Source organism: Oncorhynchus mykiss, chromosome 15 (genome assembly GCF_057628025.1).
Source record: "Oncorhynchus mykiss isolate SJ-2025 chromosome 15, ASM5762802v1, whole genome shotgun sequence".
Classification (NCBI taxonomy): domain Eukaryota; kingdom Metazoa; phylum Chordata; class Actinopteri; order Salmoniformes; family Salmonidae; genus Oncorhynchus; species Oncorhynchus mykiss.
In genome coordinates, this window is record NC_143036.1 from 73,249,847 (window position 1) to 73,274,593 (window position 24,747).

The 24,747-nt window shown below is 44.0% G+C and overlaps 2 protein-coding genes across 4 annotated transcripts in view; one reads left to right on the forward strand and one right to left on the reverse strand.

The window, feature by feature from the left end:
- The window catches only part of LOC110490714 (uncharacterized), a 72,035-nt gene extending 70,456 nt beyond the window's left edge, over positions 1–1,579 (reverse strand). The window contains exon 1 of the mRNA XM_090199161.1: positions 1,502–1,579. The gene's annotated coding sequence lies outside the window, so the exon portion shown is untranslated. The remainder of the gene's footprint in view (positions 1–1,501) is intronic.
- On the forward strand, positions 175–9,100 carry LOC110499694 (glucoside xylosyltransferase 1). 3 transcript variants are annotated; one of them, XM_090199144.1, is made up of 8 exons: positions 193–510; positions 1,727–1,913; positions 2,143–2,224; positions 3,162–3,293; positions 3,519–3,770; positions 4,089–4,212; positions 4,859–5,031; positions 7,002–9,100. In XM_090199144.1, exons 3-8 carry the CDS (start codon positions 2,219–2,221, stop codon positions 7,167–7,169), a joined length of 855 nt encoding a protein of 284 aa, XP_090055270.1. In that variant the 5' UTR covers positions 193–510; positions 1,727–1,913; positions 2,143–2,218; the 3' UTR covers positions 7,170–9,100. The 3 variants fall into 3 exon arrangements, with proteins under 3 accessions (XP_090055269.1, XP_090055270.1, XP_090055271.1); XM_090199143.1 differs by lacking the exon at positions 2,143–2,224 and having other exon boundaries at positions 175–510; XM_090199145.1 differs by lacking the exons at positions 193–510; positions 1,727–1,913 and having other exon boundaries at positions 2,127–2,224; positions 7,002–7,311.
- Positions 9,101–24,747: the final 15,647 nt, after the last annotated feature.

Genomic DNA, 24,747 nt, shown 5'->3' on the forward strand with positions numbered 1-24,747 from the left:
CAATGCAGTTTCGTTTATTATAGGTCGACAATTAAAACATATCAGTAATATCAGAAGGATGCTCTAATATTTCCTCATGAATGTGGTTTTGAAAAGTATATTTATTGTGTAGCCTACTTCTCAGAGTCACACACAGACCGGGAAAGGGATTCACTGTTATTTATACCCCTCCCTTCCCCCAATGGTTCTCACAGAACAGTGTCTTGCCTGCAGTGTGAATGGTAGCAGCCAGCTTCGTTCTGTGTCATGACTTCGAGTTCTGAAAGCGCTTTTACTTTTAATAATGCGCCGCTACATTCGTGCATTCCTCGTGTGCATGTTGTTTGCCGTGTTCTCGGCCTTGTACGTGTATAGTAAACTATTTTATTCAGATCTGTCGGTCGGAGGAGGAGGAGGAGGAGGACTGGGTGAGAAGACTTTCCTCCATCGAGCCGCGGCCTCTAAGCGAAGCGACATTGGACAAGAAACCAGGCGAGGCCCAGACGAAGCAGAACCAGGCGATCAACACTGGTACACTGGCTGATAGTTACACTGCTTATTATATAGCTAGATTGTAATACACTTCAAAAGGCTTCAAAGTAAACGAATGCATAACTTTCTTGGTGAACAAATATTTCCTCTGCAAGTAATGTATTGGAATGTGCACTATTGACAGATGTGTCTCCACAATAGTATCAGTATCAACAAATATACTGCGACAAGACTAATTGTAACAATTCCTCTGGTTAACTTTCTGCATCCTTCCCACGTTCACTATGGTCATGGACACTGTGTACTTGCAGTTCCAGCCCAAACAACAACATTAGGATCAATTGCTTCTCGCAAAGAAATGTAAATATAGCGAAACAAGCTCAATATAGCGAAACAAGCTCAATATAGCGTGTATGTACCTGTAATAAAGAAACATACGCATTTTTCTGCGGGAAAGTTGACTGGTTGAATTAGGTTCACTAGCGCGCATGGAGGTTCAATAAAATATATTTCTTCGTGACTTGACTGTTGAGTTATTTCCACAACATCAAGAGATTTATTTTCATAGCTGATTGGTTTTCCTTCACCCTTTTGACCAACACTTTGTGGTGGTGCTGGCTGACCTACTAGGGGACCGACATTGTAAATACGAAAGTATTCTTAATTAACTGACTTGCCTAGTTAAATAAAGGTTAAATAAAAAGAAATACTAGTTACAGATGTTTTGAGACAAACACATGTGGGCATGAGTCGGTAGTCTACAACAGAAAAGCATTACCACTGAATAATAATAATAATAATAATAACAGGAAAACAGAGTGCAGTTGTTGAAATGGAAGTTAAATATCTGTTGGCCAACTTCAGTGGTCTCTGCTGGATTGCTAAGCAACAGGATATGCAATTAAACGGGTGCTTATGGCCTTTAACAGTTTGTTACAGTCAACAAACTAGTGTGAATGACAAACAAGATAATCCGGTTGCCTAGACGAACACACCCCCTTCTCTCCTACAACAACTTTTAAATGCTCACCTTGCTGCTTTGTCTCTCTTCAGTCAAGCAAGGGATCTCTGTCGGCTGTCAGGTTTAGCTGGCGGTGACAGGCATCTGGATTGCTGTGTGATGAGAGGAGAAGAATAGCCTTTTCAAATCCTCCGAACCAGTTGGTGAACCTGGCACAAATCATTGACAAAGGTTTTAACCTTTTAAATGAAACAAACGTTGGTTTGACTGTAGCATACTTGTCTTTATTGGCAGGTACATCATGAGGAAAGCAGAGGGCCATGTGAGGACGGCTGCAGCCATGCACCTGGCTGTCGTGGCCTGCGGACAGAGACTAGAGGAGACTCTCACCATGCTGAAGTCTGCTGTTATGCTCAGCATCAAACCACTGTGCCTACACATCTTCGCTGAAGACCAGCTGCACGCCAGCTTTATAGAAGCTGTGAGTTGGACTGGATGCACTACAAGGCCTATAGCCTGTGATTGGAAGCATAATAATGTGGTAGTAATGAGATGTGATAATGACGTTGTAATATCATGTCCTACTATGATAATGTAATAGCATCTACATCACAACTCTAACATATAGGCTTCAATAAAGTCCCATTTGGTCCAGTGTACATGATACACACAGAATAGAAAACACTGAACAGCTGCTCTTTCCATAACAGACTGACCAGGTGAATCCAGGTGAAAGCTATGATCCCTTGTTGATGTCACCTGTTAAAGCCACTTCAATCAGTGTAGATGAAGGTGAGGAGACAGGTTAAAGAAGGATTTTTAAGCATTGAGACATGAATTGTGTATATGTGGCCTTCAGAGGGTGAATGGGCTAGACAAAAGATTGAAGTGCCTTTTGAATTGGGAACGGTAGTAGATGCCAGGCGTACTGGTTTGTGTTAAGAACCGCAATGCTAATATGATGAGCTTACGGCTCCCGAGTGGCGCAGCGGTCTAAGGCACTGCATCTCAGTGCTAGAGGCGTCACTACAGACCCTGGTTCGATCCCAGGCTGTATCACAACCGACTGATCGGGAGTCCCATAGGGCAGCACACAATTGGCCCAGCGTCGTCCAGGTTAGGGGAGGGTTTGGCCGGGGTAGGCCGTCATTGTAAAATAAGAATTTGTTTTTAAATGACTTGCCTAGTTAAATGAAGGTTAAATAAATCAAATTAAAACGCTAAACAGTTTCCTGTGTATATCAAGAATGATCCACCACCAAAAGGACATCCAGCCAACTTGACACAACTGTGGGAAGCATTGGAGTCAACGTGGGCCAGCCTCCCTGTGGAACGCTTTCCACACCTCTTAGAGTCCATTCCCTGACAAATTGAGGCTGTTCTGAGGGAAAAGGGGGATGTAACTCAATATTGGGAAGGTGTTCCTCATGTTTGGTGTACTCAGTGTATAACCTAGACCAGGGGTGTATAACTAACTCCATCGAGGGCCCAGGTTCTGCAGGTTTTTGTTTTTTCCTTTCAATTAAGGCCTAGACAACCAGGTGTGGGGAGTTCCTTACTAATTAGTGACCTGAATTCGTCAATCAAGTACAAGGGAGGAGCGAAAACCTGCCGACACTCAGACCTCTGTGGCCTAGAGGTTATCTATCCTGTCTATAAACTGAGTATTTACCTCTTTTTAAAACCTCTGTGTAATAACACTTGTCTGTTTGCTTTGTTCTGTGTTTAGTTAGAGTCGTGGCCAGGTTCATTCCGTTCCAGGTTTAACTACACTCTGTACCCCATCACCTTCCCCCGTGAGAATGCTGGAGAGTGGAAGAAGCTCTTCAAACCATGTGCTTCTCAGAGACTATTCCTGCCTGTGAGTTTCGTAGCTGGAGAAATTCCATTTTGTTTAATTAAATATTAGCGTGATGATGGTTTCCATGGCCTCAGAATAATATCTTGGAGTAAAAATGTTACTGTACATGTGTACACTGCTAAATGGGTTGTCTGTTTCTGATTCTCTCTTGTCTTCAGTTGATCCTAAAGGAGGTGGACTCAGACATCTTGTTCCTGACCTCTAACCTCTGTTTCTGTTCCCCAGCTCATCCTAAAGGAGGTGGATTCTCTAGTCTACGTGGACTCGGACATCTTGTTCCTCCAGCCTGTAGACGCTCTGTGGTCCCTGCTAGCTCACTTCAACGCTACCCAGCTGGCCGCCATGGCGCCGGAGCACGAGGAGCCACGCATCGCCTGGTACAGCCGCTTCGCCCGCCACCCCTACTATGGCAGGACGGGCATCAACTCTGGAGTCATGCTCATGAACATGACACGCATCAGGGCCACATACTTCAAGGTAATATAAACTTTGACCAGCAGAGGTCACCATTGCAATACATTCAGGGGTAATATAAACTTCGACCAGCAGAGGTCACCATTGCAATACAGTCAGATGTAATATAAACTTTGACCAGCAGAGGTCCCCATTGCAATATATTCAGATATAATGTCATCCAGAGATGGGAGAATCGAGATTTTCTGCAATAAATGTATCCTTGTTGAATGAATGACAAACAAACATCATAATTTAAGATGTTTGCACAGGCACTTTGATTTGACACTTAGCTTGTTTTCCACAATGTAACACACCCTCTGTCCTGTTCTGTGTGATCAGAATGACATGACGTCAGTGGGTCTGAGGTGGGAGGAGCTGCTGATGCCCCTGCTGCAGAAATATAAACTAAACATGACCTGGGGAGACCAGGACCTGCTCAACATCATCTTCCATCACAACCCTGGTGAGACTCACAGCTCAGTACCTCCCTTATTACACCACATGATGAGACACATTACATATAGTCATATACCAGTGTATATGGTTGTTATAGTAGAAACATCAAATCAAATTCATTTATAAAGCCCTTCTTACATCAGCTGATATCTCAAAGTGCTGTACAGAAACCCAGCCTAAAACCCCAAACAGCAAGCAATGCAGATGTAGAAGGACGGTGGCTAGGAACAATTCCCTAGAAAGGAGGCCCAACCTTGGAGAGACTCAACTCTCAACACACAGCTGTTTAACACACCATTCAATATGATTTTACTGCTGCTGTTTAATTATTTGTTCATTTTATTTTCTATAACACTTTTTTAAAGCATTGTTGGTTATATGCTTGTAAGTAAGCATTTCACTGTCTACTACACTTGTTGTATTCGGCACGTGACAAATGAAATGTGATTTGATTAGAAACATGAACCTTTTAAATGTAATAGCTGTGGCAGGTATCCCAGCTCCAGCCTTGCAGGGCAGCAGTGTCTTGTCTTATTGTTTACCTGGGTAATAAGGTGTGTGTCGAGATGATCAACTAAGCTCCAGGGCCAGAAGACAACCAGACGTATTGGCTTTGTGCCCCTCTAAACTAGCCCTTGTCTCTCCCTCTCCAGAGTGTCTGTTGGAAGTCCCCTGCCACTGGAACTACCGTCCAGACCACTGTATCTACGGCAGTAACTGTGGCTCCGCGGAGGAGGAGGGTATCTTTATCCTGCACGGGAACAGAGGAGTGTACCATGACCTCAAACAGCCTGCCTTCAGGGCCGTCTACGACGCCATACGACAGGTAAACTAAACGATCACAGATCAGTGTAGTCTACGACTCCGTACAACAGGTAAACTAAACGATCACAGATCAGTGTAGTCTACGACGCCATACGACAGGTAAACTAAACGATCACAGATCAGTGTAGTCTACGACGCCGTACGACAGGTGAACTAAACGATCACAGATCAGTGTAGTCTACGACGCCGTACGACAGGTAAACTAAACGATCACAGATCAGTGTAGTCTACGACGCCGTACGACAGGTAAACTAAACGATCACAGATCAGTGTAGTCTACGACGCCGTACGACAGGTAAACTAAACGATCACAGATCAGTGTAGTCTACGACGCCGTACGACAGGTAAACTAAACGATCACAGATCAGTGTAGTCTACGACGCCGTACGACAGGTAAACTAAGCGATCACGGATCAGTGTAGTCTACGACGCCATACAACAGGTAGGCTAAACGATCACATAGCAGTATTTCAGCCTGCCTTCTGGGCCATCTACGATGCCATACGACAGGTCAACTAAACGATCACAGAGCAGGATTTCAGCCCGCCTTCTGGGCCATCTACGATGCCATACGACAGGTCAACTAAACGATCACAGAGCAGTATTTCAGCCTGCCTTCTGGGCCATCTACGATGCCATACGACAGGTAGGCTAAACGATCACAGAGCAGTATTTCAGCCTGCCTTCTGGGCCATCTACAATGCCATACGACAGGTCAACTAAACGATCACAGAGCAGTATTTCAGCCTGCCTTCTGGGCCATCTACGATGCCATACGACAGGTCAACTAAACGATCACAGAGCAGTATTTCAGCCTGCCTTCTGGGCCATCTACGATGCCATACGACAGGTAGGCTAAACGATCACAGAGCAGTATTTCAGCCTGCCTTCTGGGCCATCTACGATGCCATACGACAGGTAGGCTAAACGATCACAGATCAGTGTTGTCTACGATGCCATACGACAGGTCAACTCAACGATCACAGATAAGGGTTTACAGATGGTAAAACAACGTGATTGTCTTTTATTGATTGTGTATTAGGTGTGTAAGGAAATGTTTGTTTGTGCGTCCAGACCACGTCTATGCAGATCTCCACACGTTTTAGTGGTGAGCGAAACAGATTTCCTCATCAGGATGTGTTCTAACTGATCACAGTTGTTTTAATGATATCGATGACACTGGGCATGTGTTTAATGACATCATCAATGTCCAGGTTCGTATTGCTTTCCTATAACTAAGGGTCGAGCGTCCATCAGAAAGATGCCTGGTCAATATTTCGTCCTTGCCTCTCAGTACGCCTGACACACACACACACACACACACACCTCATACATAATATGTGAGAGTATTAAAGCCGCAGTTAAACCAAGGCTCAGGAAAGAGCAGTAAAGTTTTAGTGCTGATGGTTCATGTAGAGCCTCCACTGGCACAGTGCTCCGTCATCCTCATAAAAACAACACACACATTGGAAATGGAGCTTCATGAGCGGAGGGGGGGGCTTAACTTTTAGTAACCCAATATCAGGGACTAAACCAAACGAGAGGACGTAAAATAGTCATCCCCTTTGATTTCCTGTGAGAGCTGTAAAGGTACTTCCATTATTGGGAAGAGGAGACTGATTGTGTCTGTAGTTGGACCGAGGAGGATAATAAGGTGGGATTTTTCTCTCTCTACATCACCTCAGCAGCTTCATGGACATTTATTCCAATGAAAAGAAAGGTTGGAAGTCTTTCTTAGGCTTTATACAACTATTAAACATGTTTCACTCCCTGTCTATTTGATCACACATTAAAAACAGGCAATGATGTGAATTGTAAAATGGTGAATTGTACTGATTGTAAGACGCTCTGTATAAGAGCTTCTGCCAAATGACTAAAATGTAATGAATTTCTGGCCACAGCTGCAGTAGATATCTAGAAGTGTGGACTTCACGTAGTGCCTGTTTGATAACAGAATGCTCTATGTCTCAGTACTCATTTAGGGAGGATCCTGTGAGCTCTCTGCTGGTCCCACTGGAAGAAGAGCTGTTGAAGACGACCCGTTCATACTGTGGTAAATCACATGTTCTGTTTACTAAGAGACTGGCTCACAGCCTGGCCAACGTCAACAGAGATGCTCAGCCTCCACATGGACGGTAGTCTGAAGTCCTGGGCCTCCAGGCTGTCCTATAGTGTTGTCATGTTCAGAGAGGTGGTGGCCTGGGTTCTGTTCATTAGAGCACACTGTAGCAAAACATTTTGCAACGGATAACTAAAATGGGTGTTTCTTATTGGACAAGTTGAGCTAGTGCCTACTCTGTTTCATTTTGTCGTCTTCTGTTTCATGACTACTTGGCACCATGTAGCTACATGGCTGAAGGAATTTATTTATACATTTTTATTTAACTGGGCAAGTCAGTTAAGAACAAATGTAAATTTTACAATATCAGCCTACCCCGGGCAAACCCTCCCCTAACTCGGACGATGCTGGGCCAGTTGTGGGCCACCCTATGGGACTCCTGATCACGGCCAGTTGTGGGCCACCCTATGGGACTCCTGATCACGGCCGGTTGTGGGCCACCCTATGGGACTCCTGATCACGGCCGGTTGTGGGCCACCCTATGGGACTCCTGATCACGGCCGGTTGTGGGCCACCCTATGGGACTCCCGATCACGGCCGGTTGTGATACAGCCCGGAATCAAACCAAGGTCTGTAGTGACGCCTCTAGCATTGAGATGCAGTGTCTTAGACCACTTCGCCACTCGGGAGGAAGAGACTAGATGGACGTTGGGGACTTCATATGGAGGAGATACATACAGTGTGAAGAATGATGTCGCTGTCATCACTACAGATCCCACATCTTGTTCAGCGTTTCTCTGGTCATAGTCATCTGTTTAGGAGGCTATATGACATTTCCAATGCTGACGAGGCTCTTCTTTAATAGTGCTGTCTGCTGTATTCAAGAGGCCTTGCTCTCCATATTGGAGAATTTGGTCTTATCCGGCCAGCAGAACATGACTAAACTCAATCAGCCTTCCTAAGCTAAATGGTACCTCTCCTATTGACAAAGAGCTACTCTGAGCCCTCTGCCATAATGTGAACAGCATAGTGCCATGAGAGAAGAAGAAGGCACAGACAGGAAGCTGTTTTGGAGTTTGCTTGATTGAAAATGCCCTTTTTTCAATGGCAGTCTTTCCCCTTTCTATTTTAAGATAAGAGGAACAAGATACGGATTAATGTGAGTTCTGGATGTTGACAGTTTATTGTCGTTCTTTAGTTTTTGTGTCAATTTGTTTACTTGAGAAATAGTTACAACCAGTACTTCTCTTTGTGTGTTATTTTGTTTGTGAAGGGTTTATTAGATGTGGTCTGGATGAAGCCGTCCGTACGTTCTGCACTGATCTGTTTCAGACACATTGTCAGACATTCATACCAGTCTTTATTACTCTGATGTTCTGCTCAATTCCCTCCTTTAAACATGCTGGAACATTGTCTTTGAAGAACCACTTCACTCTGCAGTCAGTCGGTTTTCATGTGTTGTTCAGGCGACAGATCGTCTTCGGTACATTCATTTGCGTTGTGTTTATAAATAATGCCAAAGTTCTTTTGCACTGTTGAATGTATATTTGAAACATTGACCGTCAAAACAAACAACTTCCTTCTGTCCGTCATAGAATGATCTTGAAATTGTTTAGTCATTTTTACAATACTTATCTTCCTAATGATTACTTTGTGTATTAAATGCAGTATATTTTGTAGCAGAAAGGTAGTACTCACCTTTTTGTATATGTCTGTCACTGTATCTTAACCAACACGTACTGTATTCTGTTAAATCCAGTAGTACACAATTTGATATCTTGCCACCAGATGGCAGCATTGCTGCATCATGAACAGCAGTTAGCTGGACCAGAGGAGAGACTGTCAGGTTCACCTATTACATGGAGGGGGATTCATGACTAAATGTGGGACAAATATACACCGGTAACTAAATGTATGCCGTCAAAATATCTATGCAGCAATAATGTTATGGGGCGCTGCCTGTGTGGTTCAGATGGGAGTCAATCTGTCAATAAATCAAGTATAAATTCTTTATGATTGTCCCTACAGTTAACAGCTACGTAGTGGAGGTAGTATTTACAACTATTCACTATGTCAATATGAATGCCTGATATTCCCTGCCATCGCCCTAATAACTCTTGTGAACTTGTGCTTGGCTTGCGGCTTCTCTATTGTCTCCATTGATTGTGTCACATCACCTCCACTTCAAGCAAACGATGGAACAAACTCCTAACCGCCGGGACTGTTCCTTATGAGATGATCAGATTTCCACTGATACTCAGCATCTTTTTCATTTATTCTGCAAAGGTCAGGGACTTGAGCCAGATTGATGGCCTGTTTCTGTAGCTGTTCCTCACAGATCAATGTAACAGTAAATACCCAGTGACCCGGCCGTGTGGGGCCCTGGTGTCTGTCTCTGCTTTGAGCTGCTCATAACCTGGAACTGATGGGCCGTTAACATAACGCTGTAGGGCGCCCAGCTCTACTGCCATGGCATTGACCATATTGAATGGTGTTAGTGTAATGCAGCTTCCCATCTATATAGTCATGAGTTCATCCCAAATGCCACCCTATTCCCTATGCAGTGCACTATTATTGAGCATGTTCCCATGGGCCCTGGTGAATGGTAGTGCGCTAAATGGGGGATAGAAAGGGAAAGTAAAGGGGGGTACTCTGCATTTAACCCAACCCCTCTGAATCAGAGCGGTGCGGGGGGCTGCCTTAATCCACATCCTGGTCTTCGGCGACCAGGGAACAGTGGGTTAACTGCCTCGTTCAGGGGAACAGTGGGTTAACTGCCTTGTTCAGGGGAACAGTGGGTTAACTGCCTTGTTCAGGGAACAGTGGGTTAACTGCCTCGTTCAGGGGCAGAACCACAGATGTTTACCTTGTCAGCTCGGGGATTGGATCCAGAAACCTTTGGGTTACTAGTCCAACCCTGTAACCAGGAAGAGCCATTTGGTATGTAACCCCTTTACTGCTGTGGTCTGATTCATAACGTGAAGAAGCTTCATTTACTACTTCATCTATAAGAGGTTATCAATCACTTTGACCTTTTGTGGTCCAACGTACCAAGTAACACCCTGGTTCCCAGGGGATGAAGACAAGGGGAGGGGCTTGAGCACAATGTTAGAAATTCAATATTTTCTATCAGCTAGTTTTTACTTCCCTGAAACTCTTAAGTTTTATATCCTCATAAATAACTATGATTTCATTTCTCACCAGGGGTTAGGGATGGAGCTGGTCCAGATAAATACATGACCTCAAGCAGTCAGTACTGCTGGTCAATGTTCTAATAGAGGGACGCGTGTGTGTGTGTGTGTGTGTGTGTGTGTGTGTGTGTGTGTGTGTGTGTGTGTGTGTGTGTGTGTGTGTGTGTGTGTGTGTGTGTGTGTGTGTGTGTGTGTGTGTGTGTGTGTGTGTGTGTGTGTGTTATCCATCTAAAATAAACACATTTCTTTTCAATGGTTGACAAGGTAACGAGTTTGTCCTGTGGAAGCCTTGGTTATCTCAAGAAGAGAGGTTGTCTATTATTCTACAGCTTGAGAGTTATATAGAGAGGAACACAGAGACCATGAGGTGGAGAACAGCAGGACAGGACAAGGCTGTGATACTTGAAAATCTTCTAAAACACTACCAACCTTGTTAACTCTTTATATTACGTTTCCCCTGTTACTATGTAGCTAAAACAGTAATAACCTTGTTAACTCTCTACATTACGTTTCCCCTGTTACTATGTAGCTAAAACAGTAATAACCTTGTTAACTCTTTACATTACGTTTCCCCTGTTACTATGTAGCTAAAACAGTAATAACCTTGTTAACTCTTTACATTACGTTTCCCCTGTTACTATGTAGCTAAAACAGTAATAACCTTGTTAACTCTTTACATTACGTTTCCCCTGTTACTATGTAGCTAAAACATTACCAACCTTGTTAACTCTCTACATTACGTTTCCCCTGTTACTATGTAGCTAAAACAGTAATAACCTTGTTAACTCTTTACATTACGTTTCCCCTGTTACTATGTAGCTAAAACAGTAATAACCTTGTTAACTCTCTACATTACGTTTCCCCTGTTACTATGTAGCTAAAACAGTAATAACCTTGTTAACTCTCTACATTACGTTTCCCCTGTTACTATGTAGCTAAAACAGTAATAACCTTGTTAACTCTTTACATTACGTTTCCCCTGTTACTATGTAGCTAAAACAGTAATAACCTTGTTAACTCTCTACATTACGTTTCCCCTGTTACTATGTAGCTAAAACAGTAATAACCTTGTTAACTCTCTACATTACGTTTCCCCTGTTACTATGTAGCTAAAACATTACCAACCTTGTTAACTCTCTACATTACGTTTCCCCTGTTACTATGTAGCTAAAACAGTAATAACCTTGTTAACTCTCTACATTACGTTTCCCCTGTTACTATGTATCTAAAACAGTAATAACCTTGTTAACTCTCTACATTACGTTTCCCCTGTTACTATGTAGCTAAAACATTACCAACCTTGTTAACTCTTTACATTACGTTTCCCCTGTTACTATGTAGCTAAAACATTACCAACCTTGTTAACTCTCTACATTACGTTTCCCCTGTTACTATGTAGCTAAAACAGTAATAACCTTGTTAACTCTTTACATTACGTTTCCCCTGTTACTATGTAGCTAAAACATTACCAACCTTGTTAACTCTTTACATTACGTTTCCCCTGTTACTATGTAGCTAAAACAGTAATAACCTTGTTAACTCTTTACATTACGTTTCCCCTGTTACTATGTAGCTAAAACAGTAATAACCTTGTTAACTCTTTACATTACGTTTCCCCTGTTACTATGTAGCTAAAACAGTAATAACCTTGTTAACTCTTTACATTACGTTTCCCCTGTTACTATGTAGCTAAAACAGTAATAACCTTGTTAACTCTCTACATTACGTTTCCCCTGTTACTATGTAGCTAAAACAGTAATAACCTTGTTAACTCTTTACATTACGTTTCCCCTGTTACTATGTAGCTAAAACAGTAATAACCTTGTTAACTCTTTACATTACGTTTCCCCTGTTACTATGTATCTAAAACAGTAATAACCTTGTTAACTCTCTACATTACGTTTCCCCTGTTACTATGTAGCTAAAACAGTAATAACCTTGTTAACTCTTTACATTACGTTTCCCCTGTTACTATGTAGCTAAAACAGTAATAACCTTGTTAACTCTTTACATTACGTTTCCCCTGTTACTATGTAGCTAAAACAGTAATAACCTTGTTAACTCTCTACATTACGTTTCCCCTGTTACTATGTAGCTAAAACAGTAATAACCTTGTTAACTCTCTACATTACGTTTCCCCTGTTACTATGTAGCTAAAACAGTAATAACGTAATGACATAGTAAAAACTATGGAACTACTATGTCATTATAAGGTCATAGGGTTGTTATGGAATCAGCTAATACACAATTGGAACAAGGAATGTGTAATTACACATTCACTTGCTGAAGGTTATTCCACATGTGTAGCTACTGATGTTATTCTGGTTCCACAATGTAACTAATGTTTTGTAATGACACGTTTGAACGTAATCTGTGAATTACCATGTTAATAATTTAAACCAACATCTGACCGTGTTACATATAATGTAATAATATAATGTAAGGTGCCATTAAATACCATGTTGATAAATAGACTAGGACCTGGTAACAACAATTGTAACAAGGCACACCCTGTCATCAGTTTACCCTGTCATCAGTTTACCCTGTCATCAGTTTACCCTGTCATCAGCTTACCCTGTTTTACCTGTCATCAGTTTACCCTGTCATCAGCTCCTCCTGTCATCAGTTTACCCTGTCATCAGCTTACCCTGTATTACCTGTCATCAGTTTACCCTGTCATCAGCTCCTCCTGTCATCAGTTTACCCTATCATCAGCTCCTCCTGTCATCAGTTTACCCTGTCATCAGCTTACCCTGTTTACCCTGTCATCAGTTTACCCTATCATCAGCTCCTCCTGTCATCAGTTTACCCTGTCATCAGCTTACCCTGTTTACCCTGTCATCAGTTTACCCTATCATCAGCTCCTCCTGTCATCAGTTTACCCTGTCATCAGCTTACCCTGTTTACCCTGTCATCAGTTTACCCTATCATCAGTTTACCCTGTCATCAGCTTACCCTGTCATCAGTTTACCTTGTCATCAGTTTACCTTGTCATCAGTTTACCCTGTCATCAGCTTACCCTGTCATCAGTTTACCCTGTCATCAGTTTATCCTGTCATCAGCTTACCCTGTTTACCCTGTCATCAGTTTACCCTGTCATCAGTTTACCCTGTCATCAGTTTACCCTGTCATCAGTTTACCCTGTCATCAGCTTACCCTGTCATCAGCTTACCCTGTCATCAGCTTACCCTGTCATCAGTTTACCCTGTCATCAGTTTACCCTGTCATCAGCTTACCCTGTTTACCCTGTCATCAGTTTACCCTGTCATCAGTTTACCCTGTCATCAGCTTACCCTGTTTACCCTGTCATCAGTTTACCCTGTCATCAGTTTACCCTGTCATCAGTTTACCCTGTCATCAGTTTACCCTGTCATCAGCTTATCCTGTCATCAGCTTACCCTGTCATCAGCTTACCCTGTTTTACCTGTCATCAGCTTACCCTGTCATCAGTTTACCCTGTCATGTTCAATTAGTTTGTTTCTATGTTATGACCTGGCTCAAAGGCTATAATGAATCAAGTGTTATCTGAACAATGTAGTTACATAGAATATATTGTAATTAGGAACAAGCAACTTAATGTGAAAAGAAACCCTGTAGAGTATAACCTTTATAATTACTCTACAACCTTTGTAGACAATAGGCTACCAGAATAAATTAGGAAATATTTTTTTTTTAAATGTAGGAGAAAATGAGGTATAACCCTGTTAGTTACATTTGTTACATTCTACTTACAGTCTTTGAAAGGATCCGTCCCTTTTTTCAAGTTTCTCAATGTTCAAAATGTTATGTCAAGACTGCCCAAATGTGCCTTTTCAAGTTCCTAACTGTGCGCTCTCCTCAAACAATAGCATGGTATTATTTCACTGTAATAGCTACTGTAAATTGGACAGTGCAGTTAGATTAACAAGAATGTAAGCTTTCTGCCAATATCAGATATGTCTATGTCCTGGGAAATGTTCTTGTTACTGACAACCTCATGCTAATCGCATTAGCCTACGTTAGCTCAACCTCATGCTAATCGCATTAGCCTACGTTAGCTCAACCTCATGCTAATCGCATTAGCCTACGTTAGCTCAACCGTCTCGTAGGGGGACCCACCGATCCTGAAGTTAACAACCAGATCTGTAATTACAATGTTGATATAAGGGATACACATGTACCTACCCAGGAGCACATCCTATGATTAGATGCCAAGTGTCTAATCATAACTGTCGGCTGTCAAGGCAGAAAAGCTTAAAGACTGGATTAATATGAATGAAGTCAGAGGGACATTTTGTCTGTATTTTGTCAATCAATCATTGAAGATAGGGGCTCATGAAGAGGACAGGCTACCAGCTTCCCTCCCTCCCTCTGTCCCTCCATGCCAACTCCCTTCCTCCCTCCGTCCCTCCCTCCATGCCAACCCCCCTTCATCCTTCCCGCCCAACTCGACTCCCTTGGCTGTGAAGTAAATGTAACATATTTGATAGGATGACTTCCTCACATAGCATTTGAAGTACTTGTCATATGCCGTCTCTAGATGTACATGAGGAAATGGATTCTGTCCCAGCTATTAGGGACAGGGGATTAGAGATGGAGATACAACTAACGAAGGGAGGGAGGGAGGGAGTTTCCTTCATAGATATATGTAAGTCCCAAATTGCACCCTATTCCCTATGTAGTGTAGTGCATGTACTTTTGACCAGAGGCCTATGGGCCCTCGTCTAAAGTAGTGCACTATTTAGGGAATAGGATGTGACCCAAATGGCACCCCATCGGTTGCTTATTTCCATGTCGGTGGATGGCTTGGTCTTCAACAAGATGGTGATGTCAGCTTCCTCCTGATATTGAGACTGGTACTGCAGTCAACGGGGCCTCATTAACGCCACTCTGATTATGTTGTCATTGCGTTCAGTGATTATAGGTGGAAACATGCTTTCACATCTCACAGTGTTACTGCCTCTTTCCCATCATTCAGCGTCTGGCTCCCGTGACTCACATAACTTTGTCAATGAAGTCGGCAAGTATTTTCACAATATTTAAAGATTCCGGCGCCTGTTGCCAATCAAAACATCGAGTGAGACATCTGTCTTTCCAGAGAGGACAATTATTACAAAATGTTTTGCCTCAAACATTAAATGGAAGCAGCTTGAGTCCGCGGTAGTTAAATATGCTAGCCTTGGGAAATATCTTTCCTCTCGTTTGAACCAACAACCACAGACGTCTGATACAAAGACAAACAGAAGTAAAAATGCCACCTGACTATGAGCGCTAGAATCTCTCCCAAGGACAGTTCTCACGTCCTTGTTTCAAAGCTTTCAACTTTCTTCAAAAGCTCCAAACTTTCAGCCAAATGGGGCTTTTCAATGTTTTTAGTCTTCAAGGCAGTTTGTGGATCTCTTTGTACAGTGAAAACACAAACCTACGAGAGTCAACAGAAGCAATGTTCTGATCTATACCCCTCTACATCTATGTTATAGAAGCCATCAGTTCTCCTCAGGTGCCACTCAAAGCAGGACAGTTTGTGTAGGACAGACGTAGAATCAAATATAACAAGGCCTTTACAGAACACCACCACAGAACGTTGCCGTGCCACTCTCCCTCCCCTCAAGGCAACTCGACGTTCAGTTTGTGGAAACAGTGTGTGAGGGACAGAAAAATGAGGAGGTCTTTTAAAGAAGACTGTGACAGCATCTCTCCATATCCCTCTCCATCCGACTCAATAGGGCCCTCGTCAAGTGAACACAACAGAAGTGTTGTGGTGAAAAAGAGCAGTGACATCAGAAATGGAGTGACCCCACACCTCTTTTGTGTTTCACTCTTCCGTGACCATCCTCATCATTTAACAATACATTTCTCATTACAATCCCCCATCTCCATTCATCCCACGCTCCATCCCTGCTCAACAATGTTATCCTCTGTCGTGATCTGAGTTAAGAGGAGGAGGGGTGGTGGTTCTGGATCAACATAGAAACAGCCTTTGCTCTTCTCCATCCAGCGACCTTATCGCTCTCTCTCTCCTCCACGCTCCCTCTCTCTCCCACAGTCTCCTGTGTGTCTCCCTCTGTCTCTCCTGTGAGCTTTTCAATTAGGTAATTACATGGCTCTTGAAAGGAGACAGCCTGGACACTGGGGTTCTATTGTGAGAGCACCTGTCCCTCCCCAGACTGCAATTACCTGCCATACTAGAGAGAGAAGAGAGGGAGGGAGAGAGAGAGAGAGAGCGGGAAGGGAGAGGGGGGAAGAGGAGAGGGAGATGGAGGGAGAGCAAGAGGGGAGACAGAGAAGAGGGAGGGGAGACAGGAAGAGGAGAGAGATTAGGGAGAGGAGAGGACAGGGGGAGAGAGAGAAGATAAGAACATTGTGTTGTGTCCTCCGTGCTGCCAGCGACCCAGCCAGCGTCCAGGGAGAGGCGTATTCAGCAGGCCTGGTCTTCCATCAATAGCCTGGGGAGGAAGGGACGGATAGATAGATGGAGGGATGAATGAAGGGACTGATAGATAGATGGAGGGATGAATGAAGGGACATAGCAGGGGAGGAAGGGACTGATAGATAGATGGAGGGATGAATGAAGGGACGGAGGCAGGGGAGGAAGGGACTGATAGATAGATGGAGGGATGAATGAAGGGACTGATAGATAGATGGAGGGATGAATGAAGGGACATAGCAGGGGAGGAAGGGACTGATAGATAGATGGAGGGATGAATGAAGGGACGGAGGCAGGGGAGGAAGGGACTGATAGATAGATGGAGGGATGAATGAAGGGACTGATAGATAGATGGAGGGATGAATGAAGGGACTGATAGATGGAGGGATGAATGAAAGGACTGATAGATAGATGGAGGGATGAATGAAGGGACTGATAGATAGATGGAGGGATGAATGAAGGGACGGAGGCAGGGGAGGAAGGGACTGATAGATAGATGGAGGGATGAATGAAGGGACGGAGGCAGGGGAGGAAGGGACTGATAGATAGATGGAGGGATGAATGAAGGGACATAGCAGGGGAGGAAGGGACTGATAGATAGATGGAGGGATGAATGAAGGGACGGAGGCAGGGGAGGAAGGGACTGATAGATAGATAGATGGAGGGATGAATGAAGGGACTGATAGATAGATAGATGGAGGGATGAATGAAGGGACTGATAGATAGATGGAGGGATGAATGAAGGGACATAGCAGGGGAGGAAGGGACTGATAGATAGATGGAGGGATGAATGAAGGGACATAGCAGGGGAGGAAGGGACTGATAGATAGATGGAGGGATAAATGAAGGGACTGATAGATAGATGGAGGGATGAATGAAGGGACGGAGGCAGGGGAGGAAGGGACTGATAGATAGATGGAGGGATGAATGAAGGGACTGATAGAGATGGAGGGACGGAGGCAGGGGAGGAAGGGACTGATAGATAGATGGAGGGATGAATGAAGGGACTGATAGATAGATGGAGGGATGAATGAAGGGACTGATAGATAGATGGAGGGATGAATGAAGGGACGGAGGCAGGGGAGGAAGGGACTGATAGATAGATGGAGGGATGAATGAAGGGACGGAGGCAGGGGAGGAAGGGACTGATAGATAGATGGAGGGATGAATGAAGGGACTGATAGATAGATGGAGGGACGGAGGCAGGGGAGGAAGGGACTGATAGATAGATGGAGGGATGAATGAAGGGACTGATAGATAGATGGAGGGATGAATGAAGGGACTGATAGATAGATGGAGGGATGAATGAAGGGACATAGCAGGGGAGGAAGGGACTGATAGATAGATGGAGGGATGAATGAAGGGACTGATAGATAGACGGAGGGATGTATGAAGGGACATAGCAGGGGAGGAAGGGACTGATAGATAGATGGAGGGATGAATGAAGGGACGGAGGCAGGGGAGGAAGGGACTGATAGATAGATGGAGGGATGAATGAAGGGACAGAGGCAGGGGAGGAAGGGACTGATAGATAGATGGAGGGATGAATGAAGGGACGGAGGCAGGGGAGGAAGGGACTGATAGATAGATGGAGGGATGAATGAAGGGACATAGCAGGGGAGGAAGGGACTGATAGATAGATGGAGGGATGAATGAAGGGACGGAGGCAGGGGAGGAAGGGACTGATAGATGGATGGAGGGATGAATGAAGGGACATAGCAGGGGAGGAAGGGACTGATAGATGGATAGATGGAGGGATGAATGAAGGGACTGATAGATAGATGGAGGGATGAATGATGGGCCATAGCAGGGGAGGAAGGGACTGATAGATAGATGGAGGGATGAATGAAGGGACGGAGGCAGGGGAGGAAGGGACTGATAGATAGATGGAGGGATGAATGACGGGACATAGCAGGGGAGGAAGGGACTGATAGATAGATGGAGGGATGAATGAAGGGACTGATAGATATATGGAGGGATGAATGAAGGGACGGAGGCAGGGGAGGAAGGGACTGATAGATAGATGGAGGGATGAATGAAGGGACGGAGGCAGGGGAGGAAGGGACTGATAGATAGATGGAGGGATGAATGAAGGGACTGATAGAGATGGAGGGATGAATGAAGGGACTGATAGATATATGGAGGGATGAATGAAGGGACGGAGGCAGGGGAGGAAGGGACTGATAGATAGATGGAGGGATGAATGAAGGGACGGAGGCAGGGGAGGAAGGGACTGATAGATAGATGGAGGGATGAATGAAGGGACTGATAGAGATGGAGGGATGAATGAAGGGACCGAGGCAGGGGAGGAAGGGACTGATAGATAGATGGAGGGATGAATGAAGGGACTGATAGATAGATGGAGGGATGAATGAAGGGACATAGCAGGGGAGGAAGGGACTGATAGATAGATGGAGGGATGAATGAAGGGACGGAGGCAGGGGAGGAAGGGACTGATAGATAGATGGAGGGATGAATGAAGGGACGGAGGCAGGGACTGATAGATAGATGGAGGGATGAATGAAGGGACGGAGGAAGGGACTGATAGATAGATGGAGGGATGAATGAAGGGACTGATAGATGGAGGGATAAATGAAGGGACTGATAGATGGAGGGATGAATGAAGGGACTGATAGATAGATGGAGGGATGAATGAAGGGATGGAGGCAGGGGAGGAAGGGACTGATAGATAGATGGAGGGATAAATGAAGGGACGGAGGCAGGGGAGGAAGGGACTGATAGATAGATGGAGGGATGAATGAAGGGACGGAGGCAGGGACTGATAGATAGATGGAGGGATGAATGAAGGGGCGGAGGAAGGGACTGATAGATAGATGGAGGGATGAATGAAGGGACTGATAGATAGATGGAGGGATGAATGAAGGGACGGAGGAAGGGACTGATAGATAGATGGAGGGATGAATGAAGGGACAGAGGCAGGGGAGGAAGGGACTGATAGATAGATGGAGGGATGAATGAAGGGACATAGCAGGGGAGGAAGGGACTGATAGATAGATGGAGGGATGAATGAAGGGACTGATAGATAGATGGAGGGATGAATGAAGGGACAGAGCAGGGGAGGAAGGGACTGATAGATAGATGGAGGGATGAATGAAGGGACTGATAGATAGATGGATGAATGAAGGGACATAGCAGGGGAGGAAGGGACTGATTGATAGATGGAGGGATGAATGAAGGGACTGATAGATAGATGGAGGGATGAATGAAGGGACATAGCTGGGGAGGAAGGGACTGATAGATAGATGGAGGGATGAATGAAGGGACTGATAGATGGAGGGATGAATGAAGGGACTGATAGATAGATGGAGGGATGGATGAAGGGACGGAGGCAGGGGAGGAAACGGGGATTCTGGGTTGTAGAAGAGGATGGTAACACAGAGACATGACAACAGGGTTATTTTCATCCGTTTGTTTGCTTGTTGACATGTTTTCATGCTGCCTGTTTCTAATCTCTCTATTATCTATCTAGAAGACGTTCATCTATATAGACATGGTAGAGTGATGATGACTACAACGTAGCTGTAGCATGCAGGGCAAACAATCCATTTCACAACCATGTTTCATTCATTGAATGTGATCCTCAGCTATTTCTGTGGGGTGTTCACTTCACATCTTGTTCAACTTAAACAAATGATAGTCTATATCCTAAAACACACACATTATTCAGTGTGTTAGACTAAATACTAGTAAATGATCCCCTCTGACTGAGAATAAACGGCTCTCTGACTCCCTAGTAGGCTAATTTACACCTCGGTTCCCTTTATTGTGCTGGGTATTGATTGTCCTTCTGGACACCTGTAACGTTCTGAAGATCTGTGAAGTCAATGCAGATTTCTGCCTGCTAGGGAGAGATTGGAGGTAGAGGTGTGTGTGTGTGTGTGTGTGTGTGTGTGTGTGTGTGTGTGTGTGTGTGTGTCTGCATGCTTGTGTGAGTGAGTGAGAATTCCCACATAAATGAGCGTCGAGCCTCGAGGGTGGCAACACGTGTCAATACGCCTGCCACGACTGTTCCCATGGCGATAAGGATCTACCTCCATCAATTAAACCGCTTCGACTTCCTGGTTGCAGACAGTGATGGACAGGTTCAATCTGACACATCACCATTAGGTTTTACTCTCCATCCATGGGCTTGTCTCATATTACACCACATCCCCTGGCGGTTAAGAGCCTTGGGCCAGTAACCAAAAAGTAACTGGTTCGAATCCCTGTGCCGGCAAGGTGGAACAATCTGCCGTTCTCCCCTTGAGCAAGGCAGTTAACTCCCAACAACATCTGATCCCCGGGCGTCGATGACGTGGACGTCCATTAAGGCAGCCCCTCCGCACCTCTCTGATTCTGAGGGGTTGGGTTAAATGAGGAAGACACATTTCAGTTGTACAGATGACTAGGTCTCCCCCTTTCCCTTCTATAACATCACTGTTGACTACTGAGTCTTTCAGGTTCAAGGTGAATGGTGATGTTTGTCAAACAGGCTCAACAGTATGGCTTTAAGAGGAGGTGCTTGTACATCATAACCACGCATCCTTGATCATGCAAATGAGCTAAATGATGTCAATGGTTAAATGGATTCTAGATGGCATGTTTGGCACTGTGCCAAGCCCCTGTGTGTAATCCAATGCACTCACCAGTGATATCAGTGATGTTATCATGTTTCAACATTGTAATGTTCAGGATGTGATATCGGTCAGATTAATCGTTATCAGCAGCGTCGTATGACATTGAGGACTAACGAGGTTCTTAACGAGGGGATACTGGGAATTGGAATGGAAATGGAACGGGCATAATTAGGATAGACCCAATTATCGTCGATATAGAGATTCTGTTTTTAGGGGACTTAGGTTAGCAATGTACAGCTCATTTTGACTTCTTGAGACAGACAGACAGACAGACAGACAGACGGGTCTATCCTAATTATGCCCGTTCCATTTCCATTCCAATTCCCAGTATCCCCTCGTTAAGAACCTCGTTAGACCTCGTTTGAGGTCTCCTCAGTACTTCAGTTAAAGTGTTTGAGGTCTCCTCAGTACTTTAGTTAGTGTTTGAGGTCTCCTCAGTACCTCAGTTAGTGTTTGAGGTCCCCTCAGTACTTCAGTTAGTGTTTGAGGTCCCCTCAGTACTTCAGTTAGTGTTTGAGGTCTCCTCAGTACTTCAGTTAGTGTTTGAGGTCTCCTCAGTACTTCAGTTAGTGTTTGATGTCTCCTCAGTACTTCAGTTAGTGTTTGAGGTCTCCTCAGTACTTCAGTTAAAGTGTTTGAGGTCTCCTCTGTACTTCAGTTAGTGTTTGAGGTCTCCTCAGTACTTCAGTTAAAGTGTTTGAGGTCTCCTCAGTACTTCAGTTAGTGTTTGAGGTCTCCTCAGTACTTCAGTTAAAGTGTTTGAGGTCTCCTCAGTACTTCAGTTAAAGTGTTTGAGGTCTCCTCAGTACTTCAGTTAAAGTGTTTGAGGTCTCCTCAGTACTTCAGTTAAAGTGTTTGAGGTCTCCTCAGTACTTCAGGGCGATCTGTGCTCTTTGATCTGGGAGGCCTTTGAATATCCCGTCACCCTGACTCGTTATATAAGATAGCAACACACACACACACACACACACACACACACACACACACACACACACACAAACATACTCCCAGCTTCTCAGAACACAGCGTCTTGACAAGAGGAAGAATAACTTTTTGAAGAAGAGAGGTAGAGACAGTCAGACTGACATAAAGTAAAAGATGGAAGAGACGGAGAGAGGAGACAGACACTGAGTGGCACACTGAAATAGCTGCCTGTACCTAACCCAAAATCTCAGTTAAAAATGGAAAAGGAACACAGAGACAAACCTGAAGGATGTCAAATGTAACTCAGATAGATCTGTGATGTTCCAAGGTCATAATAAGACTGTTTCCATCTTCCTGTATCTCAGCTCTGATGCTGATGGACCCCTCAGGACTCGGGAAGAAAGTGAGCGAGAGAGACAGAGAGAAAGGAGGGAGAGAGAGACCGAGAGCGAGAGAGAGAAAGAGGGGAGAGTGAGAGAAAGGGAGGAGAGGAAAGAAGAGGCTTAGAGAAAAAGAGAGAGATCCCTATACTGTATGGTCCAGGGAAGGTGTTCTATCCCTACGGAATAGGGTGCCATTTGGGACACAAGAAATGGGCTCTGGCCAAAAGTAGTGCACTACATAGGGAATAGGTTGCCATTTGGAACAGACGATGTACACCACCTACTTAGTGTTCTTCTTCAAAGCCAAGATGAATAAAATCAGCACGGCATCACACTCTATTTCCGCTAAACCTAATCATAGAAATTGCAGTTGGCTTTTTTTCATGGCTCGATCCAAATTATATAATTTAATTAACATTTAGGAGGCCAGAAAGCTCCTCTCATATCTTAAATACCACAGCTAGCAAGATATAGTTATGATGTTTGATATGAGGAGATGGGAAATTAAAGGCAGTAAAACTAAGACTTATAATTTGTCTAAGGTCAGGGCTTCCATGTTATTGTATTGATTGGAAGGGAGTTATCTACTACTGTAACTCTCAGCTGGAGAAATAACAATATCCAGAGTATTTTAAGATTCTTTTAAGAATTCTTTTAAGATCCCATAACTTTCAATTATTTTAAGATCTCATGGACATACAGTGCATTCGGAAAGTATTCAGACCCCTTGACTTTTCCCACATTTTGTTACGTTAGTCTTATTCTAAAAAGTATTGAATCATTTTTTCCTCATCGATCTACACACAATACCCCATAATGACATCACAATACCCCATAATGACATCACAATACACCATAATGACAAAGCGAAAACAGGTTTTTAGAAATTTGTGCACATTTATTGCAAATAAAAAACGGATACCTTATTTCAAATCAAACCAAATCAAATCAAATTTTATTTGTCACATACACATGGTTAGCAGATGTTAATGCGAGTGTAGCGAAATGCTTGTGCTTCTAGTTCCGACAATGCAGTAATAACCAACAAGTAATCTAACTAACAATTCCAAAACTACTATCTTGTACACAGTGTAAGGGGATAAAGAATATGTACATAAGGATATATGAATGAGTGATGGTACAGAGCAGCATAGACAAGATACATACATTTACATATGTATTCAGATCCTTTGCTATGAGACTTAAAATTGAGCTCAGGTGGATCCTGTTTCCATTAATCATCCTTGAGATGTTTCTACAACTTGGAGTCCACCTGTGGTAAATTTAATTGATTGGACATGATTTGAAAAGGCACACACCTGTCTATATAAGGTCCCACAGCTGACAGTGATTGTCAGAGCAAAAACCAAGCCATGAGGTAGAGTGAATTGTCTGTAGAGCTCCGAGACAGGATTGTGTCGAGGCACAGATCTGGGAAAGGGTACAAAAAATATCTGTAGCATTGAAGATCCCCAAGAACATAGTGGCCTCCATTATTCTAAAGCTGGCCGCCAGGCGAAATTGAGCAATTGGTGGAGAATGGCCTTTGTCAGGGAGGTGACCAAGAACCCTCACAGTTCCTCTGTGGAGATGGGAGACAACCATCTCTGCAGCACTCCACCAATCAGGCTTTTATGGTAGAGTGGCCAGACAGAAGCCACTCCTCAGTAAAAGGCACATGACAGCCCGCTTGGAGTTTGCCAAAAGGCACCTAAAGGACTCTCAGACCATGAGAAACTAGATTCTCTGGTCTGATGAAATCAAGAATAAACTCTTTGGCCTGAATGCCAAGTGTCACTTCTGGAGGAAACCTGGCATCATCCCCTTCGGTGAAGCATGGTGGAGGCAGCAAATCAAGCATTATTTGTCACATGCTCCGAACACAACATGTGTAGACCTTACCGTGAAACACTTACTTACAAGCCCTTAACCAACAGTGCAGTTCAAGAAGAGTTAAGAAAATATTTACCAAATAAACTAAAGTAAAAAAATAATGAAAAGTAACACAATAACGAGGCTAAATACAGGGGGTACTGGTACCGAGTCAGTGTGGAGACTATATACAGGGGGTACTGGTACCGAGTCAGTGTGGAGGCTATATACAGTGGGTACTGGTA